This window comes from Sardina pilchardus, chromosome 18, assembly GCF_963854185.1.
Source record: "Sardina pilchardus chromosome 18, fSarPil1.1, whole genome shotgun sequence".
NCBI classification, from domain to species: domain Eukaryota; kingdom Metazoa; phylum Chordata; class Actinopteri; order Clupeiformes; family Clupeidae; genus Sardina; species Sardina pilchardus.
Genome location: NC_085011.1, coordinates 12824638 through 12848928, shown reverse-complemented (window position 1 = coordinate 12848928; position 24291 = coordinate 12824638). Strand labels below are relative to the sequence as shown.

At 47.3% G+C, this 24291-nt stretch overlaps 3 protein-coding genes across 3 annotated transcripts in view; 2 read left to right on the top strand and 1 right to left on the bottom strand.

The window, feature by feature from the left end:
* The window catches only part of rgs7a (regulator of G protein signaling 7a), a 40069-nt gene extending 30854 nt beyond the window's left edge, over nt 1-9215 (top strand). The window contains exons 8-18 of the mRNA XM_062520113.1: nt 268-344; nt 550-631; nt 2088-2162; nt 2428-2526; nt 2948-3009; nt 3542-3652; nt 4827-4952; nt 5336-5522; nt 5884-5973; nt 7735-7772; nt 8491-9215. Coding sequence (XP_062376097.1) covers nt 268-344; nt 550-631; nt 2088-2162; nt 2428-2526; nt 2948-3009; nt 3542-3652; nt 4827-4952; nt 5336-5522; nt 5884-5973; nt 7735-7755 — 930 coding nt within the window. The 3' untranslated portion in view covers nt 7756-7772; nt 8491-9215. The remainder of the gene's footprint in view (nt 1-267; nt 345-549; nt 632-2087; nt 2163-2427; nt 2527-2947; nt 3010-3541; nt 3653-4826; nt 4953-5335; nt 5523-5883; nt 5974-7734; nt 7773-8490) is intronic.
* Nucleotides 9216-11267: 2052 nt separating this feature from the next.
* grem2a (gremlin 2, DAN family BMP antagonist a) lies at nt 11268-16552 on the top strand. The gene is made up of 2 exons (XM_062520112.1): nt 11268-11836; nt 15930-16552. Exon 2 carries the CDS (start codon nt 15931-15933, stop codon nt 16534-16536), a length of 606 nt encoding a protein of 201 aa, XP_062376096.1. The 5' UTR covers nt 11268-11836; nt 15930; the 3' UTR covers nt 16537-16552.
* A 1040-nt stretch (nt 16553-17592) lies between these two features.
* Nucleotides 17593-24291, bottom strand: part of fmn2a (formin 2a) — a 47199-nt gene continuing 40500 nt past the window's right edge. The window contains exons 17-20 of the mRNA XM_062520376.1: nt 22740-22791; nt 21539-21688; nt 18891-18972; nt 17593-18648 (exon numbers count right to left, since the gene is read on the bottom strand). Of these exons, the coding sequence (XP_062376360.1) occupies nt 18622-18648; nt 18891-18972; nt 21539-21688; nt 22740-22791 (311 nt within the window). The 3' untranslated portion in view covers nt 17593-18621. The remainder of the gene's footprint in view (nt 18649-18890; nt 18973-21538; nt 21689-22739; nt 22792-24291) is intronic.

Here is a 24291-nt window from a genome sequence, read left to right as displayed (position 1 = left end):
CAGAGCTGTGATATCCGATATCCGAGCTGTGCAAGTGCACTAGTGCTCACCGCACATGCTCTGGAGGGCTCTGCTTCAGTGTTGGGACAGAGGGCTGAGGGGGGCTTGCATAAGGGGGGGACGACTCACTTTACAAGATGGGCCTGATACAGTTAAAAGCGTGGCCACAAACTGTAGGTTAATGAAACTGTTGTGCGATGTGAATAGTTCTGGTCATAACTAAGCTCTGGCTCGTGAATCTCTCTCTCTCTCTCTTTTTTTTTACAGGAAAGCTTAGCCAGGTTACAGCGAGCCTTTGCCAGGAAATGGGAGTTTATTTTTATGCAAGCCGAAGCACAAGCAAAGTGAGTACTTTGGCCCTGCTGAGATGAGGCCTGCCAAAGGCTTCTCGGCTTCTCCTCGCAGACGAACACACTCTCTCTGTCTAATTACGACACCTTCATTAATATCTAACGGGTGTGCACATGCCTTGTGGATGTCTGTCGGTAAAAAAAAAGATAACGCCAGCTGATCTTTTTCCCTCTCCCTCTCCTCCTCTTCTGCATTTAGAGTGGATAAAAAGCGAGACAAAATTGAGAGGAAAATTCTTGACAGTCAAGAAAGGGCCTTCTGGGATGTGCACAGACCAGTGGTACGCTCGCTCGCTTCTTCTCGCTTCAGCTGCTGTTGCTTGTTGTGTTGCCTCTCTTTGTTGTTTCCTGTTGTTTTTTTGAGAGTATGTCTGTCACCCAAATCCATTTCCCCTATCACACTGTGGAGTTATTGAGATAGAGGCTGTTCGCAACCTGGCATAGTTCTGTCAGTATACAAAATAAATAGCTTCCTCTGTGCCAGGTGAGATATGACTATTTGGGAGCCTGTCCAATTTTCAGACCTGAAGTTATTTGTTGCCTTTTGTTTGCATTTATCTCCATAATATATGGAGATATAATGTGAAATCGGAACAAATCATCTACATCCTCAAAGTCCGTTGGGTTTTCATGTATTGTTGTATTTTCAAAGCAGAGATAGACTGTTTCACATTATGAATATTTGTTGCTGAAATAAAAAGTATTGAAAGAAATAAACAAAATGTACCCATCACTTTTTGAACTCGGCTAGACTATTAGACAGTGTGACTTCCTGTCCCTGTAAACTCATTGTTGGGCGTTAATAAGATACTCACCAAACAAAAAGTGCTGTGATTACAGAAAGCCCCGAAAACCTGAAGCGTATTTACATAGCGGAAATGAGTTTAGCGTCCTCGTTTGGCCCTTTCTCATTAGCATGCTCTCAGTAGTGAATAGAGCGTTAGCCCCATGTCACATACTGCTGGGACCTGGCTGCGTATTAACAGAGCGCTGACTGAAGGCTATTAAAGTCCTCCACTGAGCGCCATTCTCCAGAGTCCAGTCAGGCAATCGTGCTCTTTAGACTTCAGTGATGAGAGAGGCATCCTAGTCGATGAAATGTATCAGCAGAGTTTCATATAGGAGAGACCAAAAGATGGTCTCGAGGGTTTCTTCGGTCCCATTCCGCCTGTTGACGCTCTTCTAGCTTACCGCCCCTTTACGTGGGCACCGAGGCATCATGGTAAATGTAGTTTCACAGTCGTTTGATTACGTGTCTTTGCCCTGAAGGGTGTTGAAATGGAAGTCTTTGCTTGAAGGGTGTTAAAAGGGAAATGTCTGGTTCATTTTCAGCCTGACTGCAGCTTCATACTTCAGTGCTAATTTCTTGTTTCTGGCAGACATCGTTAAGAAGTAGAGAGTAGCAGCCGAGGAAGGTGTGATTAGATGATTAGAATGGTGATTGGCTCCGATTTACATTCAATATCATTCATATCCATCAGGGAAACGACGGGGCCAACGAGAGTTGTTTGAAAGGGGATGTTGACTGAGGTGTTAGTAAATGTAAAACATCTGCAAGAAAGAAGACAATTATTTTTACAATCATTAAGTGTTTCATGGATCAGTGCCTCTCTACTGCATTACAGTCAGTGAGATATTATGATCCCAGCACTGTAGAGGGCTGACTTGACTGAATTTGAAGAATCAAATAAGTGAAAAAGTAGAACCATATCTTGTGATCTGTTCTCTTATTCACAGCCAGGGTGTGTGAATACGACAGAGGTGGACATAAAGAAATCCTCCAGAATGAAGAATCCCCACAAAACAAGAAAGGTACAAGTGCAGTGCACAATCTCACAACACGATAGTCTGCAGATAGAGCCATAGAGCAACGAGATAGCAGAAATCAGCACATGTAACTGTCAACATACTGAAGACTGAAGCCCAGGAGGTATAATTAGGTCTTCATTCTCACAGCAAAACTGCATCTCGTTTGCTCGTAGCTTTATGTTCATAATGCATGTTTAATGTCTTATTTCTCCCCGATGTTTGTGTCCCTGTCTGCTTCTCTGTATGCGCGGCTGCCGCTCCGCCTCAGTCTGTATACGGTCTTCAGAATGACATCCGCAGCCACAGCCCCACTCACACACCTGCTCCAGAGGCCAAGCAGCCTACCGTGGAGGAGCTGCAGGAACAGGTAAGCGCACACACTCTCTCTCTCTCTCACACACACACACACACACACACAAACACACACACACCGGCTTCACCAGTCATCCCAAACGTCTGAAACTCACGATAAAACTCCAGGCAGCGAGCTGAGTCATAGGCAGTGCGGAAATCCTTAATAAGCACTTTGATCAATTACCGAGTAATCTCCTCTAAAGCTCTTTACAGCATTTTCTCATCTTACCCCTGGGCGAGTCCATGCCCACATATATGTACAGTACACACACACACACACACACACACACACACACTCACACACACACACGACCACGCACAGACAAACACACATGCACACATGCAAACATGCATATGGATGCTTATACGGTGTAGTTGTTGCCACAGCCAGACAATCATGCAGTATCATTGTTGCCCTAACGTTGCCTTTTCAGATCAAATTTTGGCAAGCGCAATTAGACCGGCATCGATTGAAGATGTCCAAAGTGGCAGAGAGGTGAGTGGAGCTCCTTTGTTTGTCGATCGATCGGTCGGTCAGTCCGACTTTAATTACTTAATGATGTTAAAATGTTTTGTTTATTATTGATTTCTAGATTAGCCTCTCGTCGTTTGCATCTGGCAATATTACATTTTTTACAGGTTTTCCGGTTTGACCTGTAAACTGTAACAATTTCCAAAAAGAGCTTTGAAACGTGTTTGCGTGTCGAAGCTTGTCCTTCTTGTATTTTGACAGTCCATTTATCCGTTGTTGACCGACGCAAGTATGCACGAGGCCTTTACTAGCGTGCTGATGCCTTCATCTCCAGAGCGCTGGAGCGCTGTTGCTAATGGCCCCATAAGACCACTGTGGAGGGCCTCGCTGCACTCAGTAGCACTATTGCATAATAACTGGAGTTGTGGAGTGCTTTATTCTGCGATACGATGGAGTCGGGTAGACGACGTGGCTTTAGAAGAATGCGCTTTTTGCAGGTTTTCTTTTGAGTCACTGATTCATGTGTATTTTATGAGCTTCTGCGCTTCTGTTCCAGTTTACTGGGTTACACAGAGCAGTACGTGGAGTACGACCCCTTCCTCACCACTCCCGACCCCTCAAATCCCTGGATCTCAGATGATGCAACATTCTGGGAGCTGGAGGCCAGGTGTGATTCTGCTCCTATTACCAATCATGTACATGTGCATGCACACAAACACACACACACACACACACACACACACACACACACACACACACACAGACACACACACGCCAACACACCTCCAGATGTCACCGTTTTGATAAACAGTGAGAGAAATCAGACAGATTGCACGTATATGAATCAAATATTTGTCAACACAGGATGGCTGTGCTTGAAGAATAACGCTGATGGTTATTCCAGTGTTTGTGTTTCTCGGTGTTCCAGCTGTGTGCTCAGAGCGTATGAGACAGTATTTAGCCATGCAAAATTCAGCACAGGCTCCATGATCATACAGAAGTTAATCTGGAGTGAATGATATGTGAATGTGTGTGTGAGTGTGTCTGTGTGTGTGCGTGCGCATGCGTGTGTGTGTGTGTGTGTGTGCGTATGTGTGTGTGTGTGTGTGTGTATGTGGCCGTGTGTGGGCGTGTGTGTGTGTGTGTGTGCATACGTGTGCATACGTGTAACATGTGTGTGTATGTGTGTGTGTGTGTGTGTGTGTGTGTGTGTGTGTGTGTGATATTTGGCATGGGGCTTTTTTTGCAGTGGTAAGCTTTAATCCTATTGATGGGTGAAGGATCCTGAAAGGTGGTTGGATGGCACAGAGCCAGAACCAATTCTCTGCATCTGTTGCTGCTGCCTTGACTCACTTGCATTAATATCATGGAGATGTGCATAGGTTATATTTAAAGATGCTGGTAAATAATATATTAAATAAATGAATTAATTATGAACCATGCCTTGGGGGATAATCCAAGAGCGAGTTATTAAGTGTCCATCTTCAGACACGAGCAGTGGTGGAATTTATTTGTGATTGTGTGTCTGTCTGCATCTGTCTGTCTGGATAGCATGGAATTACACAGAGAGATGGGGATACTGCATACAGTATGTCCAGATATTAAGGGATTGAGTGCAGTGTTGCATACAGTGGTTGTGGTTATTTATTTGTGTGTGTGTGTCTGTGTGTGTCTGTGTGTCTGTGTATGTCTGTCTGTGTGTGTGTCTGTGTGTGTCTGTGTGTGCGTGTGTGTGTGTGTGTATGTGTGTGTGTGTGTGTGTGCGTTTGTCTGTGTCTGTGCCTGTGTCTGTTTGTGTGTGTGTGTGTGTGTGTATGTGTGTGTATGTGTGTGTGTTACAGTAAGGAGCCTACCCAGCAGCGAGTGCGGCGCTGGGGCTTTGGTATCGATGAAGTCCTAAAGGACCCAGCTGGACGAGAGCAGTTCCTGAAGTTCCTGGAATCTGAGTTCAGCTCAGAAAACCTGAGGTAACTAGAGCACATACAACACGCCTGCTCAGACAGAGAACAGGCAGACACACACACACACACACACACCCACACACACACTCGCTCACGCACATGCACACACAGAAAAAACAGGAGCTGATTTTCATCTTTACTCCTCTTACTCCCCCTGGTGGCCGTGATCAACTACTATCAAATTACAAGTATCACCAGTGAATGTCATTATCCTTGTTTTCCATGATAAACGAGTTAAAGCCAGACGTTTACACCTTCTATCGTATCAAATGACCTAATGAAACACGGCTGTGTGTGTGTGTGTGTGTATATGTTCAGCCCGTGTGAGTGGTGCAGGTAATTCTGGCAGATTTGTCCATAATAACACAGTCTGCGCCACACACACACAGGTTCTGGTTGGCGGTGCAGGAGTTGAAGAGGAGGCCCATCCGGGAGGTGCCCACGCGGGTACAGGAGATCTGGCAGGAGTTCCTGGCGTCCGGGGCGGCCAGCGCCATCAACGTGGACTCCAAGAGCTACGCCAAGACCACTCAGAATGTCAAAGACCCTGGCCGCTACGCCTTTGAGGACGCACAGGTGCAAAGACTGATTTGAGCTTGTTGTTAGCTGATTCCAGGCCTGTGGAGACACTTTTCTAATGCAGGCCTATAACATTGATGTTAGATAGATAGATACAGTAGATAGATAGATAGATAGATAGATAGATACTGTATTGAATTCCAGAATGTTGATATATATATAACATTAAGGTTTAAAAGTGATCTGAGAATAAAAGTACTTTAAAGGTGATAGAGATTATACATTTTAAAATGTAGGCACCTTCAGACATTTTTTGCTATGAGGATGGTATACGTTCATGAATTTGTGTGTGTGTGTGTGTGTGTGTGTGTGTGTGTGTGTGTGTCCACTTGTGTTGTCCCACCCCACCTCTCCTCAGGAGCACATATATAAGCTGATGAAAAGTGACTCCTACAGCCGCTTCATCCGATCCAGTGCCTACCAGGAGCTTCTGCAGGCCAAGAAAAAGGTAATGGCTCCCAGTCCAAAAGTGCACTGTATCTGACCCCCCAGTCCGTCCGGTTGCTTGCCCGACCGCCCGCCCGCCCGCCCGCCCGTCCGTCCCACGGGCACCGTGGCCTTCTCAAGTAAGCCTGAAGACACGCTCCGCTCCTGGACCGTCCACAAGGTGGCGTACTGTAAGCCCCTGGGTGGCGCGATGCCTCTAAGTCCAGCCACACTTGAAATCTTGCCATAGGAGCTGGGCATGTGCCGGCTGCCCGCACAGCACCTCACTGCCAGTGCTACCTGCGCTCTTTCTTTCACATGTGCCATTCTTAGCATGGAGGGAATGTCTGAATGTGACTGGTGCTCTAGAGACAAACTGTGACAAACTGTGTCGGACTTGAAACTGAGTTCTGAGTTAACTTGCCTTCACTTCATTCATCTCATGTGTAAATGATAGCTGTTGGGCGGGGGGGAGGTGGGAGGTGTGTGTGTGTGTGGGGGGGGGGTAAGCGAGACCCATATATGAAGTAAAATGTCTGAGCGTTCCTCATCAGGATCAGTGTGATTTGTTAACTGGGCTTCATCTGAATGACGGTAAAGGACCACTGTTTGTGTTGACCACGCATTAGCTTTTATGTTCAAGTTCATTTGCATCATTTTGAAAGTGCTCTTCTCCTGTACAATGCTCTGTTGCAACTGATAACAGACATTTGACCATCTCCATTATATTCATTCTGGCATCCACACAAGCGCTGCACACTGAAGTCAGTCGACTGTTATCAGTTGTAGTACGGACTCCCACACACTGTCTCCGCCATCACACACTCCTTTGTTTCAGCAGTCTTTTCTTTTTCTTTCTGGCTTCTCCTCTCTTCTTTTCTTTTCTTTTTTCTGTTTTCTGTCTGTTCTTTCGGTTGCTTTTGCTTCTTTTCTCTCTTGTTTGTGTTGGTTAAAGTCGGCCATCATACAGGACCGCAGAACCTCATTTGAGAAGTTCTCACGCAGTGTGGTAAGTGGAACGCGCTCGCCATGTGTGGTCAGTTTGAACAGCCAATCAGACGCTCTGTTTGGTCTGATAAAGTCCGCGTCGGGCTTTATCCGTCCGTAACCCCCCATGTGACGTCACATTCAATCACGTCCGTGTAGGCAGTCTAAAAACTCTTTTGATTTCAGGACTTCCTCAAATCAACAGCCCTGTCCCTCCCCTGCTCTCTCGTCTTCCTCTGCCTTGTCCTCTCCTGACCCTAGTTAACTTCCTCTTCCTCTCCTGTCCTCTCCTCTCCTCTCCTCTCCTCTCCTCTTCCCTCCTCGACTCTGGTCTTTGATGTTGCTTGCTTCTTCTAAATGAAATTGCTTGATGACAAAAACCATAACAATGCATTTGCAGACCTCATTCACCAGTTCAATGTTAAGTGAGTTCACAGGGTTCCCTCTGGGTGGGAGTGAAGTGTCTCTTTAGCAGGTTTCATCCCCATGACAATTTGTTTCCAGTAGGGTCTAATTTGCATAATTTATCTGAAATTATGAATCAAGAAGATTGAACTTGGGCTCTTGTAATTTATTTGAGTCATTACAAGACGAAAACAGTGCATTTGTCAGCTGTGCCAGCTGGGTTTAGCTTGCACGTGCTCAGGTGAGGATTCGAGTAGTCACTTGAGTAGACAGATGCACTTTTCTAGAGTTCCCTTTTTCTCTTGCTTGTTACACATTTTGGCTTCTCGAAAGTCACTCCCTCGCCAAAATGTCTCCCTCTTATTTTTCTTTACTCTCTCCTTGTCCACAGAAAAGTAAGAACTTGTTTTGAGGGATATTTGCTTCCAGGTAATATGACCAGTGGTTAGTGCCCAACACGCCTCCGCTCTGTCCTCATGCTGCATGTGTATCGTGGTGGCATTCTCCATTGTATCTCTTCTGTACTGTATGTAGCGGTGTGTGTGTGTGTGTGTGTGTATAACGCTTTCTCCATAACAGCATGTGCTATTGCTGTGGAATGATAGGCTACATCTTCTCCAGGGATCTTATGTGTCCTATACATTCAGATACTAATTCATAATTCATATAAAATGGTTATATTGATATCATTGGAAATTGGTACTGTAGGCATTGCTTCTCAAAAACAATTACTGCAGAGATGGTATATTGAATGTTTCTCTTTCTGTGTGTGTGTGTGTGTGTGTGTGTGTGTGTGTGTGTGTGTTGACTGGTGAAATTAGGCTTAATTGTTCTATAATTGTGCTCCTTTAATCAATATCATGCTTAAGTGTGTGTGTCGTGTTGTTGTTACCTACAGTATTAAACATGAGCTATGTTATCATTTCAGCCTATACTATAGAGAGAGAAGCCTTTTCTAGCCATTATGTTTTTATTATGCATAGTTTTTCTAATCGCTTATAGGCCAAGTCATCAACATGCTTAATCCATCCATTGCTTACTACTACCCAACCTGTAACATCATGTTCAATATGAGACATTTCTGCTCAGTAATCTCTTTCTTTCTTTCTTTCTCTCTCTCTCTCTCTCTCTCTCCTCTGTCTCTCAGGGGAAATCTCTCACCTCCAAAAGGTGAGCTGCTCTTGTGTCGTCAAGCTGAAAACCCAGAGACTCTGAAGCCACTGGACAAGGACAGTCTTTTTTCTCCATCTCATCCGGTTGGTCCATACCTACAGACAATATGGACTCCGAACCAGATGTTGCATGTCCAAGGGACTGATTTTCTACATCCCTTATTCTGGTTTTGTTTCAGTAAATCTGAAGACAACATTTTTTGTGTTTGTTTGGACTTCCGGAGACATTTTGAAACTTGGATATAATGCCTTTTGAAGCTGTCTGATGCTCAATCCCTTCCATGTATATCAGAGGGATTTGACATCAGCTTTGTCCATTCTTAACTTAAAATAGAGATGAAAAAAAGGCAAAAAAACATCATAGTCAAGAGAATCTGCATAGATTAATTCTTGTGAGAATCACAAATATTGATTAACGAAATAGTCACACTAGAGGAGGTGTTAACGAGGCACGCATAAGATGACACCTGTTTTCATCTGCATTTCGTTTGTTGCACTAAGGAAAATGAGAGAAAAAAAATCACACAACTTAGCACAGTTTACCATCGCACTTGTGAAGTCACATTGAAAATGTTATGGAAATGATGCCACCAACAACAGGCTGTGTCTTGTCTTATGTAGTCGTTAATTCTTTGTTACTCTCTTCTTCATTTATTTTTATACCATATTTAAAGACACTTTTAATTAAAATGTATTAAAGTCAGCCCTTTATCTGAAAACTAATGGTGGACAATGTATTATTACTTCGCTTTTTTTAAGATTTTCTGATTCAGACTGTTTATTTAAGCATTGTTCCGCGCAGCATTGACATTTAGTGTTGTGAGTTGTGACAGTTTAATTAAAGCCCTCAACAAGAACGCATAAATACTCTGTCAGCAAGTAAATGTGTATTTGAGAAATAACTTTAAAGCAGATTTGGGGCCAGGGAGATTTGCAATGAAACCCATCCAAAGGCTCACTGCGGTGAGTGTGATGTGATTGTTCTTGGATCTTGCAGTTCCTCCCGAAGCCACTGGATGGTAATAAGTGATTCTCTGTAGTTTCTCCAAACATGAGCCCTCCTGCTTCGCCAATCCCCTGACACAGGTGGCTATAGCCAGTAATGCTGAATAAACCTCATGGGTGACATGACCCACACATCACACTGCAGTTAGTTACATGAAATGTGTGTGAATGTGTATGATCAAGAGGACTGAACAGAGGACCAGAGGACATCCTGTAGAGTCAGTAAACGGGTGAAGAGTAGGAGGGCACTACTGTACCTACACCCCATTAGGCAGCCCAGGTCCAGCTTCATCCAAAGCTTTTTGATCAGCAAATCATAAAGTGAAATGCTCTATCATGTGTTTGCCAATGCATGTGTGTGTGTGAGAGTGTGTGTGTGTGTGTGTGTGCGCCTGCCTGCTTGATGTTCGATGCTATTTACGCACACATGCTGTTGCTCTCATGAGGAGATAAAAGAGTCTCGCCAGGGGAAAAAAACAAGGACAAGGAAACGGCCTCTTTTAAAACTTCATATGTTCCTGAAGCTGTTTTCACTGACTGCGTTCTGTGATAAGAACAAACAGTGACAGAGGCGCAGGCACAGCATTGCCAGGGTCTCGTTCAAAGGCGACGCAGTAGGGGAGCGGCCAGCCTTGCCTTGGGTGTGGTGGTGGGGGTGTGTTTGTGATTGCTGAGCCCAGATCAGGCTGATTAAAAAAGATGGAGACATTCGTTACAGTTACAGACACGCACAGCGTTGTGCCAAAGCTCCAGTAATGGTCTGTGGAGGCAAAGGAATGTGTGTGTGTGTGTGTGTGTGTGCGTGTGCGTGTGTGTACTAACGTGAATGCGTTTCTTGTGTGTAAGTGGGGGCTTTAGTGTGTTTTGTCATTTGGTGAGTGACAGACATTGTTGTTGTTGTAGTGGTCAGACTAGTGTGAGCTGCAAACCACAAGGATGAAAGAATGAAGTTCATAACAGAAACAGAACGGAACAACACAACGAGACAGGAATGTTCCCCCTCTGAAATATGATTAATGGATGCATGGCTCTCATTTTTGGGTGGGAAGCGATGAGTGTGCTATGAGCCGATGCCTGTCTGTCTGTCCTCTGGCTTGTTCTGGCTTCTTTCTCACACTCTCTTACTCACTTTGAGTGAGTGTGGGGTTTGCGTGCGTTCAATATGAGGTGGGACACACAGAAGATGAACAAGAATGGATTTCATTCGCATTGAGGCTTCTAATCAATGTCAGTGTGTGAGGATAATTATGTGTGTGTGTGTGTGTGTGTGTCATAAAGTGAAACGGGTAGAATGACAGCTTAAAAAACATAAATAGGTTACATAAAAAAAATCACAAGGAGTTTGTACAATGTGCTGTAGTGCAAACGTAAGCATAGAAGTAATTATCAAATAACAGAGACTTGAAGAGTAAACACAAAGAGAGAAAAGACAGGTAAACAAATACAGGCTCCAATAACCTCACGCCTTCACCCTCAGTGGGGTGGGTGAGAGTGAGAGAGAGCAGTGAAGAAGTGCGTAAAAGTGAGAGAGGTTTAGTGAGTTTGAAAGAGTATTAGCCCAAGTGAGAGTAATACCAGAGGGAGGGTGGAAGGAGGGCTGGAAAGCGAGAGAGAGAGAGAGAGAGAAGAGAAGAGGAGGAGGAGGAGGAAAGGGTGGAACAGAGGTGCTGTATGAAGAAGAGGGGAGAGTGAGGGTAGAGGGCGAGACAGAAGGAGGCAGGAGCACCAGACAGCACACAGCACCCAGTGACAGACAGAGCACCACAGCGAGAGAGAGAGAGAGGAAAAGTGTGTCATGATAGCGTTCTGTCGGCTCTGTTGGAGGAATTCCCCTGCGGTGGTGTGTCACAAGTGACGAGTGGACGTGGAGAGGTGACACCCGAGGAGTGAGATCCAGACAGGACCGCGCACCAGGGACGCGACTCCGAGCGCCGCTCGCTCCCGACATGACAGCTCATCCGCTTGGAAATTAAACACAAAGTGACAGGGGAACAAATTGAGGACCTGCAGCCAAAGGGGGAGGACCCAGTGGGACTGCTGGACTCTCTCTCATCTCATCTCATCCCCTCTCTTTCTCTCACTCACTCTCTCTCTTTCTCTCACTCTCTCTCTCTCTCTCTCTGTTACTCATCCCCTTCTTCCTTCTGTCCCAGCTGCTCTGATGGCAGCCAATATCTGCCCCTCTCCAGGAGCCAGCCAGCGGGACAGCCTCTCGTCTCACCTTTAACCTTTAACCTCCGCGTCACCTCTCACCTGATCCTCCACTCCAGAGCCCTCAGAGTGCCCCCTCACCTGGGACACACGGACTCAGCACAGGTACCGTACGCTCATCCCTTCCCTCTGTTGTGTTAGTGTGCCTCAGTCAATATCACTATTGATACTGTACATATTTTTTTTAAAAGAAAGTTAACTTCATGTCTATAGATAAAAGCGCAAACTGAAGAGCATGAATTAAGCGGATCAGAATTATGATCTCGGGTTTGAACATGATGTGAACCAGTGGTGACCTCCGATGTAAAATTCAGTACTGGTCACTTGGTTGGTCAGTATAATGGAGAGGTAAGGAAAATGACCCAAGGAATGAAACAATACTATAGTCATTGTTAACAGAATACTAGTTTTCGTATCGTTTTGTAATTACAATATTACCTGATGAGAAAGTGTCTATAAAGTATGTATGTGGTCAAGAAAAAGTTATATTGAACAAACCTGAGCCAGCTTTAGGTGCCCATTCCTGGTGGGTTTGGCAGTAATTTGCCTCTGTGGAGAGAAATACCTCTGTGTACACCACTAGCTGTTTTTGGTAAAGAGGATTTCAGTCTGAATGAAAGCAGGGGGCTTTTCCATCCCTCCGTGCTTTCCACCGAAGGGATGTTGTGAAACCTCTGGCATACCAAGTGCACAGTCACCGCCGAGTGCTCTCCGATGCTCACTCTAATCTAAATCTGAGGAGCTGAAACGAGGACTGACGACTGTGGGGTTTGCAGTAGTGGGGCACATGACACTAACAGACCGGGACAGACTCGTTCTGCCCAACTTCAGAGCATTACACACAAATACCTTTTGTGTTTTAATGCCAGTGACAGACTAACACAGGCAATTGAGACCGCAGACAGACAGACAGACAGGCAGTCCGAGATGTGCGTGCTTCCCTGTGTGAGTGAGTGTGTGTGTGTGTGTGTGTGTGTGAGAGAGAGAGAGAGAGAGAGTGAGTGAGTGTGTGTGTGTCTGTGTGTGTGTGTGTGAGAGAGAGTGTGCGTGTGTCCGTTTGTGAGTGTGTGTGTGTGTGTGTGTGTGTGTGTGTGTGTGCGTGTGTGCGTGTGTCCGTTTGTGAGTGTGTGTGTGAGTGTGTGTGTGCGTGTGAGGGTGAGGCGTGCGCTGGATCAGTGGGTGTTCCTGCGAGGGGCCGCGAGGCTCCAGGTCCTGACAGATCAGTGCCCCCACACATCCTGCCTGCCTGCCTGTCACACCAGCTTACCCCGCAAGCCTGAGGAGATTAAACCACCAGCATTTACCATAATAGGCTTTAATTGCATGGTTTGCATTCAGCTGAGAAACATCATCAGTGTGTCTGTGTGTGGTGAGAAAGTGTGTCTGTGTGTGTGTGTGTGTGTGTCTGTCTCTCTGCCTGTGTGTGTGTGTGTGTGTGTGTGTGTGTGTGTGTGTGTGTGTAAGTTCTGCCCGTGTGAGTGGTGCAGGTAATTCTGGCAGATTTGTCCATAATAACACACTCAGCCCACTGGAGCTGTGGAGAGATTTACCCGTAAATGTCATAATTGCTGTGATGAGTTCCGAGGGGAAGTGGGCTGTCACATGGCAGAGCGCGTTGGCGCCAGCAGAGGGGCGCCATGTTGAGTTCTGCCTTGTGGTCGCCAGCGCGCCTTGTTATGGTAGTATCAAAAAGATGCTGGTATCCGGGAGGGCAAGAATCTCCTCCCTCCCTCCGTGTTTGTTGAGCTTGGCAGGCTCGCCCCGTGTTGGTGGTAGAGAGAATCGAGATGCTGGTACTGGGAGAGATGATGGTGGTTGGATGGATGTGTGTTGAAGCGACTGAAATGAGCGTTTTTTTTTTTTTTTTTTTCCTGACTGGAGATCTCATCCTCACCTGCAGTTTAGGGTTTGAGCGTATGCAACATACAGAAAAGTCTTATGATATGCAGAGGAAACAGGATTATCATCAGCAAACTGATTATATGAATATTTTGAAAATGAACACTAGTTTATGCCATCATTAATCAGCGTACAAATTTATACTAATAAAAGACTGGCGACCATGTCAGAAACGCTTGGTAAGAGGATTCTATTCAAGATCAGTAATCCTGAATCCTCAGAGTTGTGCTGTAGAACAAGGACATGTGACAAACGTGTTCAGGGGTGATGTCTCTTGTTATAATTTGAGACAAATGACTTGCCCTGCCAAAGACTGTAATTGTGTATGGTGGAGATTATGGACAAGAGCTCAACGGCTGTTCAAAATATCTGACTCATCGCTCATTTCTAAAGCCTGTCTTTATTGCTAAACTGTGTATCGGTGCACTTTCTTTTCACTTCAACTGGAAGACAGTGATCAAGAGAGAAAAGGGGGAGAGGGGAAAGGAACAGAGGAAGAAGGGAGGGAAAAGGAGACATTTTGTTTATTTTTCTCTGTGTGTGTAGAGAGCACTATCATTACACTCAAACTGCAATTTGTCTTCCAGAGAGATTCAAGAAATTACATGTGTAGTATGCAGTCAGCCCTCTCTCTGTGTGTGTGTGTGTGTGTGCGCTTGCGTGAGGTTGTCTGTCTGTGTGTGAAAGACTGAGAAATTTATGCTAGTGAAATTTATGGTCTCAGCTGGAGCTCAATCATACTTATGAATTCAAACGGAAATTTTATTGTACATCTGTCATCTTTGACACTCACACTCTTGTGCCTTGGGAGCTGTAAGTCATGTGGCGATCGCATCTTTCACTGATGCAGGGAGGGACAGGGAACAGAGGCAGGAAACTCATCCCATGGGATTTGATCCAACTATCTGCAGGTCTTTACAAAGACAAAGTGACCAGGGACCATGCTATTGTGCTTGTGTGTGTGCATGTGTGTGTGTTTGTGTGCGCGCCTCTGTGTCTGTGCGTGTGCACGAGTGTGTGTGTGTGTATATGTGTTCGTCTGTGTCTGTGTGTGCGTTTGTGTGGCTCCATATCAATCATTAACCCAACAAAGTGTGAGAAGAAAATAAATTGGAGACTGTCTGTCAACTGAATCTGAGGCTGTGTTTTTCTGTGTGTGTGTGTGTGTGTGTGTGTGGGTGTGTGTGTGTGTGTGTGTGTGTGTAACTTATGGGTTTGTCTCTGCTGTCCGTCTGGCTCTCTGGTCTTCTCTGGGTCGCTGCCTGGTCAGGTTGTGGCCAGCGAGCGCACACACACACACACACACACACACACACACACACACACACACACACACACACACACACAAATATTTCCATCCTGCACTTAATAACATTCACATGGCCAAGTAACATACAGCCTGTTTACATATCTGTAGCATGCTTCATGTCTAAAGTAAGCAAATGGCTAATCATTTTAGCCCGCAACGAGAGCAATAAAGCCAACTTCCTCTGAGCCTTATGGCTTTTTAAGTGCTCCCTTTGAAGGACACCCCTGTTTGTTTTTTAGGGATTTCTGCAAACTGACAAAAAAGCAAATAAAAGAAATGATTCAGGGACTTTGATGAATGGAGTCACGGAAGATGGATCCATTCTTCTTTACAGCCATTGTAGGGCTGGCCTGGCCCTTTAGCTATGTCTCCGTGGTGCCATACTAAAATGACCACTACCCCCTGTCATTTCAGAGACACACACACACACACACACACACACACAAGCACACACTTGGAGAAAGAGAGACAGACAGACAAAAAGAGCCGAGCCTCAGGTCTGAGAATGTGAACAACAGTTCAGAGGTTATCTGCTCGTAGACAGAGGACTTTAGAGTGGGCGCCATTTTGGGGCTTTTAAAATGAAGGAACAGACTGGGACTAAATGCGGCATTAACTTTATCACAGGCACAAAGTCCCCCTCCGTAAGTCCGTCTCTCTGTTTAAAGAGGGAAAGGCCAAGTGCTTCGACCCAAAGGCTCCATCATAACAGCACAGACAGGGCTTTGGCCCGAGCCACGCTGGACTCCAAACAGGGAAAACAGATCCATCATAAACACAACAGAGCCAGCTATCGCCAGGGAGACTAGACTGATGCCCATCAGCTCATTATCCCCCCCCCTGTCCAGCGCTGTTGATTCTGCCGACGCTGCGGGCCAGAGGCAACGTCTAGGGCTAAAGTTTGAGCAATCACGCTGACTACTGACGCTTGCACGCATCTGAAGGACAAGGTCTGGTGAATGTTAACCCTCTTCTTCTTCTCCCCCTCAGAATGTTCTGGAAGCTGGCCTTAGCCATGCTGCTGGCATGGAGCCTGTGCAAGACGGCCGACTCTAAGAAGTCCAGGGGGCCACAGGGCTCCATCCCGTCGCCCTACAAGCTGAAGGGCAACAGCCTGGCGGTGGCCCAGACCCCGGCGCTGCTGCAGCCCATGGGCAAGCCCGAGGTGCTGGCGTCCAGCCGCGAGGCCCTGGTGGTCACCGAGCGCAAGTACCTGCGCAGTGACTGGTGCAAGACGCAGCCGCTGCGGCAGACGGTCAGCGAGGAGGGCTGCGTGAGCCGCACGGTGGTCAACCGCTTCTGCTACGGCCAGTGCAACTCCTTCTACATCCCGCGACACATCCACACGCCGTCCTCGTCGCCATCGTCCTCCTCCTCCTCCTCTTCCTCGTCCGGCCAGCGGCAGCACCGTCAGAGGCGCAAGCAGCCCGCGCACGGAGCCTCCTTCCAGTCCTGCGCCTTCTGCCGGCCGCACCGGGTCACCACGGTGACGCTGCGCCTGCACTGCCCGGGCCTGGACCCGCCGTTCCGCCACCGGAAGGTGCAGCGCGTCAAACAGTGCCGGTGTGTGTCGGTCAGCGTCAACGACACACAGTGAGGCGCTATTGGGGGGGGGGGGGCGTCCCAGTGCTCAGAGGAACCTTGATGTGGACCATAGAAATGACCATAGAAATGAGTCTCTCTCTGTTGCATGGGGGGGGGGGCTCACCTGATTCTACAGGAAGTGCTGACTCATTTCCTGTTTCCATGGAACGTGTTTCACGCAAGACGACGGGCATTACTGAGCAGGACTCCCTCGCAGGACAGTGTCTGGTCTCGTGCCACCTCTCGGGTTGATCCGTGCACACACCTTTTATTTAATCCTGGTGGTTGAATCTGCTGTCACCAAATCCACCTCTTTTTGGGACCTCTTTTTGTTTAGGACAAATGTTTTGATTTGCTTTGAACTTCGCCTGTAGGGGACAAGAGTGTCCAGAGGAGCGCTCTGAACTCTGACCTCTTCTTGACCGGAGGTCAACTGTCTCTTGAACCTTCCCCTCTTCCCTCCTCCTCGGCCTGAGTCCAAACACTCTTTCTGAGGCAACGCAGATAAGAGGAATCCCCAGTGTCTGGCCCTCTCTCCAACCCCCCCCCCCCCCCCGGAGCTCAGAGACAAGAACAAGACCTCAACATGAGCCATAACCATGGAGGCAGATGGACGTCTGAGCAAAAGGACAATAGAACTAAGACTGTGATAGGAAATAGACAGAGCTCAACGGCTCCACCAATGGCCTTTCAGGGCAATGTGTATGTGTATGTGTGTGTGTGAGTGTGTGTGTGTGTGTGTGTGTGTGTGTGTGTGTAGCCAGTGAGTGTTTAGGTTGCAATCCCAGAGCACCGTTGTCTGTCGAAAGCCACTACATTCTCCACCACATGTACTTTCTTCTTTTGTACCACAGATATATTTAACAAGAGTATCCTGATAGATAAAGGAATTTATATATGATAAAGGTACTGAATAATTTTAAATATATTATGTTGAAAGTTTAAAGTATTATTATATAATAAATCTATTCTACAATATGCTCACAAAGAGTTTTTTCTCACTCATTCAAAACATTGCCCACCAAGAAGACACTGCAAATGAAGATAATCTTCTGAGGAATTTATTCAAAATAAACAGTTAATTCACACATTATTGCACAATGGGGTTTAACTGGTCACTGGTCTACCAGGTCTGAGTCTGAGGCAGGACTGAGAGAGGTGTGATGCTGCGCGGAATGTTTAGAGCTTATCATGAGTCACTCTACCGAAGGAAGACGTCGTTACATAAAGGTCTTCATGCTTAGCTTCCCCAAGAGCATATTTATTTTATTCACACAAAGCTGGATCTGTTACACAATCCACCACAGACTCTCTCTCTCTCTCTTCCTCTCTCGCTCTCTCTCTCTCTCTCACACACACACACACACACACACACACACACACACACACACACACACACACACACACAAACACACACACAAACACACACACACACACACACACACAGGGAAGCACTTTGGCTTTGAATAAACTATTCAACAACTCCAATGATTTCTATGGTCGGGGGAGGCAGTAAGGTCAGTAGTAAGATATGATTCTTTGAGCGAAGGATTCGCGTTCGTTGGGTACTTCTGTCCTCTGTTCATGCCCAGGGACGTCAGGCGCCTCCTGGCAGTGGTGGCGGTGCCGGCTCCGGGCAACAGGGCGATAGAAAAGAGTGTGCTTGAATTAAGGCACTTCCAGCTTTTCCATGAAGATGAATGGGTCTGTCTCACCTGCTGCGTCTCCTTATAAAGGGCCGCTAAGCTTTGGAGGAGCACAAATCCCACATGGCTACATCAATTTTGTGACTGGGAGAGATTGTCTTGCCTTGAATGGACTCGTGGGGCCACTGACGAATGAATCATGTCTGTGTAACAGTGTATAACAGAGGGGCTTAGAAATATAAATCCTTGCTGAGCCTGAAGGAAAATGCTCTTTGATTACAACATGAGGAGTTGAACAGAGAGAGAAAAACAAAAGTGCTGGTTATCATGGAGGGGGTAATGGCTACACTTCCATTTTTTTTTCTTTTTTCGCACACTGCCCCCGGCAGGCGTCACCACCATGTCTTTTTCATTAAAAAAAAAATAACTGAAGCTGTCCTTGTTGCAATCTGTTAAGTCTTCTGTCCGATTTTGGCTTTCTGGGAAACAGAAATCAAAGGCCATGTGTTAAATGTTTTATCAGCGCAAACACACGCAGCCACATCAGCAGGCAGTGTTTATATTGCAAATGACTGGATGGACATTAAATAATGATGAAACAGCAGGAGAAGAAAGACAAAGATGGAGTGAGAGGAGTGGTAGAGGAGAGGGCAGCTACGGAGGGAGGGCTGTCAGAGGAGAAGGGGTTGGGGTTGGGGTGGGGGTGAAAAAGAGCACTCACCATCCCAGAGGCATGTTTGGGTTTGACACTATAGGAGGCTTTCTCTCGCGCTTGCTTGAAACTCTCCTCTGCCACTTTCAATCTGTGGGGGGGGTGGGGTGTGTGGGTGGGGAGGGGGGGGGGGGGGGGGGGTTTGAGAAGAAAAGAAGTGAAAAAACATTCAGACCCAAACGCGGCGTATTCATCACCATAATGGCCTCGTGACAGAGTCGCCCGCTCCGTCATCATCAGCGTGCGGCCCAGGTAACAGGAGCTGTCCGCACCGCCGTGCGCTCGCGCCACAAACACCCCTCCGCCTGCCCGCCGCCCACCGCCGCATACCGGGGCCCCGGCCGCCCATATGGAACGCATTCCCAAAACTCTCAGCGTGACAAAACAAACCCGAGAAATGACACCGGCTCACTCAAGCGCCACATTCTGCCCGGCCCCGCCGAGGTTACGAGCGAGTCGTGTCGTAGTGTGGCGTGGCGCGGTGTGGCCCGTCGATAAGTGGCCGCGCGGTGCGCCGCTGGGCCTCTACTGTAAGCAGATGTCCAGACCCCCGAGGCCCCGTGTGGCCCCCCCGCAAAACAACACTGAACTCCGCAGGCACCCGATCTTGTCATTAGCCCTGACATCCTGCTGTTGTCTGGTAGCTACACTCTCTGGGCTTATCACATATCAGCTCGGGTTTGCAAGAATGGCTTCAAATGGCCTCCTGAAGTAACCACTGGCTCCTCATGGTTGCCAGACCCCCTCGTGCTCCTCATGAAGATTGATCTCGCTTTCTTCATAAGGTAATTCCTGAGCCTGGTGTCTATGGAGAGGCGGTAGTGATTGGGAGGATGGGATGTTGGTTTCCCTCCCTCTCGAGGGCAGGCCAGGGGCGTGTGGGGGGGCGGGGGGGCGGCTGGCTGTACATGAGAGATGGATGCTTCTGGAAAAGCTCTCCCTCTCCCGGGGTCGTGCTCCAGCCCGCCATGTTTACTCAGGGGAGAGTTATGAGACGCCAATAAAACAGTGTCAGGGTCGGCAGGCCACATCACGCTACAATCAGCCCGTACCACAGCTCCTTTTGCGGCTAGAGGCTCCCAACACCTCACGGGGTAAAATAACACACACACACACACACGGACGCACACACACACACACGGACGCACGCACACACACACACACACACACACACACACACACACACACACACACACACACACATGCATTCATACGCACACACACACACACACACACATACACGCACACACGCACACACACACACACACACACACACACACACACACACACACACACTCAGATGCACACACACACATACACACGTACGCACACACACTCACACACACACACACATACACACGTGCACACATACGCACACACACACACACACACTCACACTCACACACTTTCCCTCTTTCCTTCTCTCATTCTGGACACACATGCACACACTCAGACACACAGCGAGTTCACTCTCAGCATGCACGCACACACACACACACACACACACACACACACACACATTTTTTTCTCCATATATCTTTCTCAGACATGTCAGAAGTGCTTCAAAGTCTCTGGAGCCAGATCAGAGGGTCCAAATATGGTATGGTTCTGTTGGAGGTGTTTGGCAGCCCTTTGAAACTGTCTCCTTCTGTGTAATACCTGACTGTGATAGGTTCTTATTATAATCATGTGCTTTGGTGTGTGTGTGTGTGTGGGTGGGGGGTGATCCCTGCATCAGTATGTGACTTGACAGACCAGTCTCTAATGCAGCTTGATAAATCAAAACGCACAGTGTCTGTCCCCTCCGTCACGGATCATGACGTGCCCTCACTATAGGTCGTCTGACTTTGGGGGAAGAGCACTTAACATCACTGGGTCACCAGTTTCAGGATTTAAGGGAACACGCACTAATTATTGCATGGCCTTTTTGGAACTTAGTGACCTATGCTGTCTCTCTGGAGTCAAGATTCTGTCGTCAGGGGCTCTGTTGCTATGGTGCCCTTGGTTGCCACAACAAAGGCCCCTGTGTGTGTGGGTGCCTGGGGGGTAGGCAGAGGAACGGCTTATGGGGACACATCTGACCCTGGCCAAAGCTCTTTATACTGGCCCTCAGGCTGACTGATCTGCTGCCAGTAGGCAGGGATATATGGATTAGGGCATGAAAAGGAGTGTGTGTGTGTGTGTGTGTGTGTGTGTGTGTGTGTGTGTGTGTGTGTGTGTGTGTGTGTGTGTGTGTGTGTGTGTGTGTGAGAGAGAGCGAGAGAGCGAGTGAGCGAGAGACAGAGAGAGAGTGTGTGTGTGTGTTTTTTGTGGGCATACCCTAAGGGTTTACCCAGAACTGTGGGGCAAAAAAGTCCAAGGAGAATTGGAATGTTCACGCAACAGCTGTCATATTTAAAGATGAATAAATCTAAAGATCAAGCAGAGAAAAATTCTTCCAGACCACCCTAAAAAAAAAAATCACACTTCAGAGAACTTATACAACAGAGCAAAACCCACTCTCTACCTGTACGATTCTCTACGCTCCCCACTTAAACAACACACGGGCAGACAGACTCCTGAAGTGTTTTCAGGCATCTATCTGTATTCTACTGTACTGTACGTGCCGAGACACAGTGAAGGGACCGGTGACATGAAGGAGACGCGGAGGATCTCACCTGTCCTTCAGAAGCAGCTTGTTCTCCCTCTTCCAGAGCTCCTTGAAGTCGCTGGAGAACTCGTGCCACACGGAGAAGAGCGTGCCGGGGGAGACCTCCTTCTCTCCGGCCTTCGGCTTGACGGAGAAAAACACGCCCAGCTCCAGGAAACTGCAAACGTTTCAAAAGAAAAACATGACATCAAGCGCTAAATATTGTGAAAACAAGGCCGAGGGGGGAATCCACACTGCGGAATTGTGAAAAGCGATCGACTTTTAATATGTGAAATGCATCGCGAGTTCATCTAATACAAATACGAGCGTCATGTAAGGCCTGGCGATGGATAATTCTGCCCTGATAGTGTTACAAGCTGTGATCGCAGGAATGCAAAGTGGAGACGAACAAAAGCATACGCTTAGGATAAAACAATAACACGGGCAAATATTGAAATACACTGGCCTGTACCAATCACATTGTTCTCTAATGTGCAAACAAAGATCAACTTCTTACAGCCGTGCAAAAAAAAAAAAAAAAGTGAGCGCTGTTGCGTTATTCCAAGGCTTTGAATTCCCACACGAGGAGCCGTGCAGTAAGTGAATCAGCACTGGTGCGCGGGAGATGAAAGGGGGGCGTGTTATCGTGAGGCCCGCGATCGATCCAGAACGGAGGTTGTTTGGAGTTTCCACCGAGCGCTGAACACATTCCCCAGCACAGACCTCTGGAGCCACTGCTGTCTGGATAAACACTTACACACTCTCTCGCGCTCACACACACACACACACACTGACGCACGAACATGCTTGTTCGTACTCTCTCTCTCGTGCACGCGCTCGCTCGCTCTAGGACACACGCACACACACACACTCACAAACACACACACACTCACACAGACACACAGGCACACTCTCTCTCTCTCACACACACACACACACACACACACACACACACACACACACACACACACACACACACACACACACACACACACACACACACCTACTCCAAACATGCATGGAAACGCACCGGAGACCCTCATGGCCCGTCACAGCATGCCAGCCAGAGCAAACTCAATCGGACCTGAGCTAGACAAACATTCCCATGGGATCCCCAAAACAACCTGGACTAGCCGGTCACCTGTCAGCTGCCAGAGCAAAACATGTCACCCGGCCCTCATACCGCGAACTGACACCCGTGGCCATGACATGCAGCACCCACTACTTACATTTTATGCGTCACGGCAAGCTGCGACTCCTCGGCCTCCAAATCGCTTTTAGCTGAAAGAGAAAAGAGAAAAGAATGTACTGTATATGCATGAAGTCCACAGCCTCGGTCTAATAGCCCTCTCTGTTTGGATTTCAAACGGAACACCTACGACCATGGTGGCAAAGAGTCTGAATCTGAATAACGTAATACAATACGGAAAAGAAGAATACAGAGCATTGAGCATTGTAAGAGGGGAGGACAGGGGGGGGCATTAAGTATACATGATAAGTGACTCGGGGTTTCCAGCATTCAAGATAGTGTTTACTCTCTAACATGTTGGCCTTTATCTCCCAGGCCTGCTCAGGAGGACAGGCGCTGGATGTCAGTAGCGAGGCCCAGTGATGAGAAATACTCGGGCACGCCGCTGTCCGCTCCCGAGATTAACAGCATTCTTCAGTGCCCATTTATAGTGGCCTCAGGAACACTGGCCTTAGCCTTTCAAACGGTTTGCACAAGATTTCACACGTCCTCATAATTCAGCGTTGGGGTATGTGCGCCTGTGTGTCTGTGTGTGTGTGTGTGTGTGTGTGTGTGTGTGTGAGAGAGAGAGAGTGTGCCTGTGTGTGTGTGTGCGTGTGTGTGTGTGTGTGTGTGAGAGAGAGAGTGTGCCTGTGTGTGTGTGTGTGTGTGTATGTGTATGTGTGAGAGAGTGTGCCTGTGTGTCTGTGTGAGTGTGTCTGTGTGAGTGTGTGTGCGCCTGTGTGTCTGTGTGAATGTGTATGTGTGTGCCTGTATAGTGCGATGCTTGTTGCTGAGCCTGACGTTTAAAGTGCAAGTGACTAATGTGTGAAAGAGACAGAGGCAGTAGACAAAACTTCCTTTGTGCAAACGACAAGTTGAGAACGATGAGCGAGCAGAGTGAAAGTGAAATAGAGGGGGTGGGTATCTGGGACTGGAACACCTAGGATACCTACCTACTGTAGTACTTGCAACTGTTTGACTGATTTCTATTTAGCACATTTAGCAGCACAGAATCCCCTCTATGTCTCTACATGACACTGTATTTAATCACAGTTGAAAACCTTTTTGTTTCGTGAAGTTTAGTGAAAACCTGTAGAAAGGGTGTCACTTGCGCTCAAGCCTTGTCGGTGCGTCGAAACGTCAGTCTTTTGTGCACCACAATAAAAAGTTGTTAAGTAATCTGAGTTCTCCGGTCATCTCTGGGTTAGTCTTTTTTGAAGTAGCCCAGACGGCTTTAGTGAAAACCTTTTTGATGAACGGTCAACAGTTAGTTCCTGCAAAACATCCTTCAAAAGAAGGAAGGATTTCCAATGCTCACTTTTACGGATGAGAAAAAAAGAGTTGCTTTCCAGCATTAAAATCATGTTAGCTCTCTTAGTCACAATACAATAACTAGGGCAATTGCGCAGAAACTACAAATATGCCACAAAACATCTACTCTGCAGAAATCCGTTGAATAGCCGTCTGTGTTTTTGCGGCATCCCCGATGAGGGAGCATGTTACGCGTTGGAGTGAATGTATCCATTCCTGCTGTGGAGTTACCATGGTGC